The 9,013-nt window shown below is 35.7% G+C and overlaps 3 protein-coding genes across 4 annotated transcripts in view; all 3 read left to right on the forward strand.

Moving 5' to 3' along the window:
* The window catches only part of LOC129575682 (uncharacterized), a 203,090-nt gene that overhangs the window by 2,415 nt on the left and 191,662 nt on the right, over positions 1-9,013 (forward strand). The gene's annotated exons all lie outside the window — the stretch shown is intronic.
* Positions 243-1,251, forward strand: LOC129575696 (uncharacterized). The gene is made up of 3 exons (XM_055459631.1): positions 243-524; positions 604-801; positions 897-1,251. The coding sequence occupies exons 1-3, from the start codon at positions 465-467 to the stop codon at positions 990-992; spliced, it is 354 nt and encodes a 117-aa protein (XP_055315606.1). The 5' UTR covers positions 243-464; the 3' UTR covers positions 993-1,251.
* LOC129575704 (uncharacterized) lies at positions 3,186-3,840 on the forward strand. Its single transcript, XM_055459642.1, has 3 exons — positions 3,186-3,333; positions 3,403-3,594; positions 3,672-3,840. Exons 1-3 carry the CDS (start codon positions 3,286-3,288, stop codon positions 3,759-3,761), a joined length of 330 nt encoding a protein of 109 aa, XP_055315617.1. The 5' UTR covers positions 3,186-3,285; the 3' UTR covers positions 3,762-3,840.

A 9,013-nucleotide genomic window follows, 5' to 3' on the forward strand; every position in this document is an offset into this window, starting at 1 on the left:
AAACGATTTTTTTGCACTTGTAGTCGTAACACCCTAAACTAATGCCTCCTGTAGAATGTCAGTAACACAGCTATCAGTTTTCACTTATCGCTTGTAAAAATGGAATGCAAAAAGAAGTATCAGTGCGTCTCGGTCAACAGTAATAGCATATGATTAGGTATGTATACACGCCTAAAGTCTAGTACAATACATACATGTGAAAATCTATTGAGATATCTCAACATATGTGTAGAGAGTGTACAAGTTAATTTCCATTCGGCAACAGACGAACGAAAAATGTGATCAACAGATGAATGGCTATTTACATTTTTTTTCTTCGTTTATTGCCGAATTGGTTTGGCAATTCTAAGTGTATATGTATTTTGTTTTGAACACAGCAACTAACTTCCGACCATCAAACTATGACATAAGTTGGCATTATTTCGTTTTTTTAATCAGAATACCGTCGACCGTTGTAACTAGAGATGCAAAAAATGGCTTCAAAATTAAGCTTTGTGTTATTATTGCTAATGTTTGTTTGTCAAGTAAGCATAAATCATATAGCATTCAAAACGAAAAACAATTGTGTGGGGAAAAATAATAATTTATTTAAATATTTTGAAGGTTTGTTTGTCAACATCGATCTATCCTGAGTTACCAAAAGCTGAAAATACCGAAGTAACGGGCCAAACAACAGAAAACGTTAAAAAATCGACGATCGACATAGAGAAAAACCTGACCGATGAGGAGAAAAAAGTACTCAATGAAGCCCTCAACAATCTTACCACCGCCGATTCATTTGAAAAAAGCATTATTGGAACGGTAATAGTAAAACAATGTTGTTTTAATGAGAAGAAACGAATTCATTACAAACTTTCTTCCTTTCCTTCTTTTTTTTTCTTATGCTGAAAATTTAGATCAATTTACTCAAGGTTGGCTTCATGACTGGATTAACGGCTGGTTTTAGAGGAATAAATACATCAATTCCAGCTCCAAGTGCAGCATCACCTTAGTTCATCTAATCAATCTTAAATCATCTGTGTTGCCATCCACTATACTTGTGAAGATAGCCAACAATCCACTAGCTTTGTATTAATATAAATTCCATTTTACCAACATGAAAAAAAAACTGATGAAATAATAACCAATGAATAGTTTATCAGAAGAAATAAGCTTGACATTTGTTTTTCTCATGATAAGATTCTCGATTTAAAACCAAATATGTCATATTACCAGTGACTACATTCAGCTTACATAATATTTGTTCCTATGTCAGCTGAATGTAACCACACCATATTATATATCTTCTGAAAGTATTCCCCGTTGTTAGGAGGGAAAAGAGTATTCATCAGTAGCCACTGTACTCGAATATCCATTTTCAGATTTGCTATATTACGCGCTAAAAGTGACACAAATAAGCCGAACAGCATGTACATCTTATGCAAATGACAACTTCAAATCATAACTAAAACCACTACACCTGGTGGCTAAATTTCCATATACGTTTCAATGCCCCAACTAACCATTTTCGATACTGATAACGATCAAAAACCATTTTCAACATCAAAACTGTGCGATTTAATCGTAATCCCAAACTAATGCCTTGTATAGATTCAAAACTATAGAATTTTAGTCAAATATGGATCAGTTGTCACACGTGTGGAAATATAATGCAAACCATAGCGATAGTGCCACAATACATTTCAAATGTAAGTCATTTGACACATAGCAGTCAATGCCATCTCAATTCCAACTCATTGAATCATTGATATTTTCGGCAACATTTTTCAATCGTGTGTGGCTTTACTAGAATAAAATCAACTTTACGGCGACGCTAACAGCTTCTCTGTGGGCCGTTACTACGCGTTAACCAAAACGTATTGATGTTTTGCAATGGATACTCGATGCATTTGCCAAAATACTATGATTTTTTAACTCTCTTCTACGATGTGTGTGCAGAGAAGCTTCTGTACGTAGTGTCACCGTAAAGTTGATTATTGTATTCAACTCAAGCCACACACGATTGAAAAAAGTTGCCGAAAAATTCGATGATTCAATGAGTTGGTTTAGAGATGTCATTGGCTGTCTTCTTGTTGTTCCGGCAATATATTTATGATGCAAACAAAGTATCAGTTCGTCTCGATCAAAGGCAATAACGTGCGGTTAGGTGTACAAACGCTTAAAATCTAGTACACCAATCAATTACTATATATCCGAGTGCGCATGTTAATTTATATTCGGCAATAAACGAGCGACCAATTTCATTCAAATGAATTTTACATTTTTTAAATATTTTAAAGGTTTGTTTGTCAGCATCGATTCCAGCTGAGATACCAGCATCTACCGCTGTGGCGGGCCAAAAAACCGAAGACGTTAACAGTTTAAAGTCCGAATTGACAAAAAATCTGAACGATGAAGAGAAGAGCTCGATGAAGCCATCCAAAATGTTTCGTCACCTGAAACATTAGGACAAGGCATCAAGGGGGCGGTAATGGTCAAATCAATTTAATTATGATAAGAAAATCTTATTTACTTTTTTCTCTTCTTTCTCTTCGGAAAATATAGTTTGACTAATTCAAGATTGGTATCAAAGCTGATTTGAGAGAAGTTCAAGCAACTACATCGCTTTCACTTTCCATCAATAATGTTCACATAATACAATTTCCAAAGAACATTTAAACTGAGTGTTTTTCGACCAACATCACTTTTACGCTAACAGCAATTCGTACACGAACGAGTCAGTGTGATAGCGATGGTGTGAGCGAGACAAAGTTTGACAGAACACAATTTGGTTGTGTCAGTTTAAATGTTATTTGAATATTTCATCGTTACAAAAACCAAAGTTAGAAAAATTGTGAACTATTTTTTAACAAAGTCATTAAAATAAAAATTTAATTAAAAATCGTATTATTCAATTCCATTTCAAAGTGAAATTGTCCATTGATTAACTCTCATCAACCACATTCTTCCAGAACGTACCAAAAATCTGCCCAAAAAGTTATCACAAATTCAAAAGTGTGTGTTGCAATCGTAATCCTAAACTAATGCTTTATGTTTATTGTCGCACAGCTTGATAGCCGTTGACCGAATGTCGTCACTTATCGCTGGACAAAATGGGATGCAGAATAAAATATCAATGCGTTTCGGTCAAAGGTCATAACGTACGATTACATACATGAATATGAACTGTTTTGCTTTGAACACAGATAAACGAACAACTAACTTGTGACTGAATATGATTTAAGTTGGCGTTGTTTCGTTTTTTACTCAGAATACCATTAACAGTTGTGTGAGAGTTTTGCAAAAATGGCATCAAATTTGAGTGTTGTGTTTTTGTTATTGTTTGTTTATCAAGTAAGCATAAATCATATAGCAGTTAAATTGATTAAGTGGAAAAAATTGATTCATTTAAATATTTTGAAGGTTTGTTTCTCAGCATCGATTCCAACTGAGATATCAACAACTACCGTCAAAACAGTCGAACAATCGGAAGAATTCATCAAAATGAAGCTCCAATTGGAAAAAAACCTGAACGAAGTCGAGAAAATAGAATTAAATGGTGCCATATTCAACCTTACGATGGCCGATACATTAGAACAAGGCATTGAAGGAGCGGTAATAGTCAAATCAATGTTGTTTTCATGGGGAAAACTTACTGACTTTTCTTTCTTCTTTCTTTTCCAAAAATCTAGTTGAAGTTGATCCAGATTGGTGTTATGGCTGCTTTAAGAGAAGAGGAAACATCTCCCCCGACTCCAGCTCCAAGTGCAGCATCACCTTAGAACAAACCATCTGTGAATTTAGTGTGAATCTGAAGAAAACGAATTAAAATATTTGGCCAAACAATGGCCAAAAAATTGATTGTAGTGGTTTTTATTTACATTTCGTTGATGTTTGCCAATCGGTTTATTGCGTTCAATGTTTGATGCGAATCAAGCAATTTGGGTATTAACAGAGAAAATGCTTTCGTGTGCAAATATCGAATCGCCAACCCAAATCGAATAAATTCACACATTTGAACGCACATCAAGCATAGCCAGCAATCCAAATAAATTTATTACGGACCATGAGTTTGATAAGTGTGTCTATTGAATGGAATACACATTGCCCTGTTCGAAAATCAACATACGACAATTACTCGATTTTTACTCTGTAAATTACGGATGGCATTTCGATTGATCCCACTGGCCACATATTTTTTATTCTCTCACTCTCCCGCTCTCTCACTCTCTTTCGGTGCTTTTGTTCTCTTTTGCTCTTCGTTCAAGCGTCCACTTTATTTTGGATGAGGTATTTTTGTGGTTTACATTTGCAAAAGCACCACATTTAGAGGGTGTGCTACATTTGTACAGCTCGATAAATGAGTATCAATTAATCAATGCCGATGGCTTTTCAAGACTATTCATTACCGAAAACCGAATACACCCCAAGAAACACATTCCAACTTGCTTCGGAAGAAGGTATTTTCAGCCAAATACTCGTATTCTCTCTCTCTCTCTCTCTCTTTCTCTTTCTCTTTTCCTCTCTTTGTTATTTTGTCTCTGAAATTATAAAAGGGAACACTGTTGGCATCTCTGCTGAAAGTGTACCATTTACATAGTGTTTTGCTGCATTGTGCATTATTGCATACCCGAAGAAGAACAATAAACACCAGACTGCAACAATTCAAACATCATTCTCCAAATACTATTATGAAATCCTGATGAAGAATACCCATATGAACCATTTGCGGAGAAATTCAGTGTACAGTGGAGCTGTGCAGAGTTCGGCGGATATAGTTTGCTATATCTGAAGCAGTGCGTTCATGGCCACTTAGATGTGTATTGAACAATAGAAATATAAATACAGCAAAGAGTGCTGTTTTAGCCTATGTACGTATGTATCTCCGCTGAACTCCGTACTGTATTTTTCTGCAAATGGTTCATTTAAGTAAGCTTTCCATTACTTTGTAGAATTCTTTCGCATCTTTCATTTACTGACAATGAACACTACGTGATATTAACGAAAAAGAATTTGAAAACCGTGTCAGATGAGGCGATTTCACGATATAAAAAAGGTACAGGTAATTTTCTACGAAGATCATGTTTACCTGGAAGAGAGAAAAGTCCTCTGTTGTAAAACTAAATCCCTTGTGTTCCTTGGGTTGCCATTGTAGTAAAAAGAAGAGATACATAGTGCTAGGTAAATAATGCACTGGCCAGTTGTGTGAATTTGCTTGTAGCTGCCGACAGACACAACCATACACAAGGAATAAAATAAATGTAAATAGTCTTTTACCAGATTCTGTAGGTATTTCCTGCACTGTCGTCGTTATTCTTGTCGTTGGTTTAGTTCTTGTTGTTCCTCCAGTTGTTGTGAACTAATATAATTTAGGCAAATGCAAATTGAAGTTATATGTAAGAGCAGCTCTATTTTTCCTGTACACGACCATATACTTTGGAAATACAACTTCAACTGACACCGTATCGAATGAAAGTGAATATCTGAAAAGCCAAAATCACTGAACGTCAAACAAGCCACAAATTTAAGAATAATAAAAACATGACAATGAACAGCAGCAGCAACAATAACCCAAAACGGAAATGACTCGTTTTATTATTGAGAGAGAGGAATACAACTCAGTTTCTCCATTCCACCAATATATATATATATATATGGATCATACTGGAATGATCCACACTGCGCTGAAAACACTTGCAAAATAGCAAACCATTTCATATTCTTTTATACCAAAAATCAGCAATTATAACACAAACCATCTTACCCATATAGCTTGTTCATACTCGATATTATTGTGCGGAGTTTGGAGGAAGATGACATGTGTTCACATGTCTAATATTCAAACGAATATTTTACTGAAAAATACTAAATAGTTTGACAATTCACATTGATGTTTCTTCAGTGCTATCAGCCCAAGCGAATTCACTACTCTGATTATTTATATCACTAATAAATTGTTTCCTTTGTGTTGCAATTTATTGTTAAACACGCGAACGGTCTCATATGATAACTTTAGACATCGATATTTATGAGTTCGTTGAATTCTGGGAACATTATTTATGACATTTTTGCAAGTGAAGAACGGATTTTCGAAATGAATGAAAAATTAAAATGTGAAATCAAAATACACCTGGTTAATGGGATACCCGAACATAGAGTTAATTTAATAAATCATACAAATTAGAACATACTTAACTAACAGACAATATTTTAAGTCTAATGATAATTCAAAACCTCTCTTAACCGAAAATTGCTGCCGTTTGCATTATTTGATTTTGTACTCTTTGTATCTTTCGTTTTCGTATTTGTTCTTCGAAATCCCGTTGTCGTTGCCTTCGTCGTCGTTGTTGTTCTTGTTGTTCATGATCCCGTTGTCGTTGTTGCCGCTGCTGCCATTGCTGTTTTTGTTGTTCCAGTTGCTCTTGTTGTTGCTCTGTTTGCTGTGAACTAACAAAATTCAAGCAAATGCAGATTAAAACTATGAGTAAGAGCAGCTTCATTTTTCTTATTCACGTTCGACCACTTTTAGAACACAACTTCAACTGACACCGTATCGAATGAAAGCGAATGCCTGATCACTGAACAGTGAACACCAAATCAGTAACAATACAAATTTAAGAATAATAAAAACATGACAATGAGAAACGTACATGATATTGAAAAAAATTAAATAAATGTCTTGACTATGATGTTATTTTTTCCTGAATTATATCACTAATAAATTGTTTCCGTTGTGTTGTAATTTATGTCAGACGCTGGAATGGTTGCATCTGAGATCTTCTATGTTACAAAATGTAATTCTGTACTTTTTTTCTATCGAAGATGCAAACTTTACACAAGCCCACTGTGTGTAGTGTACGGAGTGAATGGGTCTTTGCGATGTTGATAAATGTCATGATTACATTTCCACTCAGAGTATGTGTCAGAGGGTTTTGAAAGTCTCGTATAAGATTTAGTGCTGATTATAGCCAATTTTGCGTTCAAGTGGAAACATTGACCAATGTTGGTCATTTGTTGGTTAGATATCGGAAACAATGTGCTGATTGTGGCTTTTAAATCGATGGACTGAATCTCGAATCGAGATTCTCGATAGCGTTTGAAATAGAGCAGAGCAGAGCAGTAAATTTAGCTTTGTCCATATCGCTCGATGCAACTGAAGAATGTTCGCTCAAAGCATTGAGCCAACCGTTTAGTTTCCGAAACATACAGCGGGCACATTGTTTCTTAAGCATTAGATTAAACCAGTCAATGACAGATAGCTGAGGATATATGCTGAGCATAGGAACTCATCAAGCTGAGATTGGGACGTTTGGACTTTGTGACTTGCTATTCGTGCAAATTTATGTGGAATTTTGGGGGAGTGTTGATGGAGTGTAATGGGAAATGTGTTCTAAACTCCCCTCCATCATAAATTTGTTTGAATAGCATGTCACAAAGTCAAAATATCCCAATCTCAGCTTGCTGAGTTTCTATGCTCAGCATATATCCTCAGCTATCTGTCATTAATTGGATTAAACTAAAAATCGTTTTTTTTCTGGTTCGGAAAAAAAAGCAAACTTATGGTGTTCATGATGTGCGAACGTGCGTTGAAGTGACAAGACAATAATTAGAAAAGTTTCCAAAAGTTTTATCATTTCCTTGAGGTAATTTTCAAAGCGTTCGCCAGTTTTAAGCGATGGCGTTGCATCATTTTGTCAAGCATCGATTTTATGCTCAATTGCACGGCGCTGATGGTTGCGTTTGTGTGCTAAAATTGCAAAGCATAGCAAAAATCCACTTGAATACAAATGATCCAGTTTTCAATGGAATGTCGCCGCATCAGATGTCAAGCGGGTTTGACTTGAGTGCTTGCGAGATCTTTAGCATCGTTCGACTAGTTGATGCGAATTAATTTTTGGAATATCTCCGCTAAATTGCATCGTCATCATTATCCATTGTTATAATCACACACTGAATCGATTTTCTAAATCTCCGAAATTAACCGATTTTAATGATTTACTCTATTATCGTAATGTGCGCTCCTTCGTTCGCTCGCTGGCTCCAAGTTGTCGATGTGCCAACGGCAATATTGGATTGATGTCACGAACTCAGCCAGTAAATGAACTAATTTCTGAAGCCACATACTCTCACACGTTGCCTCCTCAAGAAAATGGCATAAATTTCCACGGAACGCTCTGTCTCGCACACAGTGCACAACACACAGGCAACATTATTGATGAACACTTACTCCGTTTATCTTCGGTTTGGTCGGTGTGTTCGCTGTGCTCTGCTTTACTTTGCTATAGAAACGACATTAATCGAAAGCATTTAAACGTTATCGTTCGCTATTCGTTATTGGGAAAAGCAATTACCTCATGACTTCACAGCATATATTTTACGATACCCACATGCAACATGGTAGAAAAAGAGTCGGACGAATGAAAAAGAAGAAGCGCCGGCGAAAACAACAAAGAGAAGATGGCTTATGCACGGCATTTTTTGAAAGGGTTTCTGCAATGCTTTGGTTCGCTTATCACCGTCCTTATTTTTCTTCTTCGCTTTATTTAATTCAGTCGTGGAAAAACAGAGAAATGTCGAGCGCAATTGCGCTAGCTCATTATTCGTGAAAGTTTGAATAAAGATTCCGACGGAAAATTAAATAGTTAAGTAGGAATTTAAAGTTTTATTGAAGGGATTAAAATCGATTTAAACAACGAACGAACAAAACAACCGTTCGCGACACAAACACTCTCAATTCCGTCACGTATTTTCTAAAACTCATTGCGATAAGCATGCAAGTGGAGCAGAAGAAAAAATACACTGAAGAGTCTCGTAAACATAACGAAAAGTTATTTACATCTCTGGCTTCATTGGTTTTTTCCACAATATCGTCGTAATATCAATAGGATTTGAACATTTTTGGCAACTGAATAATAAAAACATTTATCTAAGATCCTTCATATTTGCGTTGCTGCACAACTCAAAATATTCTGAGCATTATCATTTGCGTGTGTGTGTGTGTGTGTGTGTGTGTGTGTGTGTGTGTGTGTGTGTG

This window comes from Sitodiplosis mosellana, unplaced genomic scaffold (genome assembly GCF_009176505.1).
Source record: "Sitodiplosis mosellana isolate CC-2019 unplaced genomic scaffold, AAFC_SMos_1.0 Smas_scaffold_1, whole genome shotgun sequence".
Lineage (NCBI taxonomy): Eukaryota > Metazoa > Arthropoda > Insecta > Diptera > Cecidomyiidae > Sitodiplosis > Sitodiplosis mosellana.

What these genes read in the sequence shown, in the direction of transcription:
- LOC129575696 (XM_055459631.1), top strand. Translation starts at nt 465, where the DNA reads ATGCAAAAAATGGCTTCAAAATTAAGCTTTGTGTTATTATTGCTAATG. An exon ending in TGCTAATGTTTGTTTGTCAA is followed by an intron (nt 525 to 603) that starts GTAAGCATAAAT and finishes AATATTTTGAAG; the next exon opens with GTTTGTTTGTCAACATCGAT. An exon ending in AAAAAAGCATTATTGGAACG is followed by an intron (nt 802 to 896) that starts GTAATAGTAAAA and finishes CTGAAAATTTAG; the next exon opens with ATCAATTTACTCAAGGTTGG.
- LOC129575704 (XM_055459642.1), top strand. Translation starts at nt 3,286, where the DNA reads ATGGCATCAAATTTGAGTGTTGTGTTTTTGTTATTGTTTGTTTATCAA. An exon ending in TGTTATTGTTTGTTTATCAA is followed by an intron (nt 3,334 to 3,402) that starts GTAAGCATAAAT and finishes AATATTTTGAAG; the next exon opens with GTTTGTTTCTCAGCATCGAT. An exon ending in AACAAGGCATTGAAGGAGCG is followed by an intron (nt 3,595 to 3,671) that starts GTAATAGTCAAA and finishes CCAAAAATCTAG; the next exon opens with TTGAAGTTGATCCAGATTGG.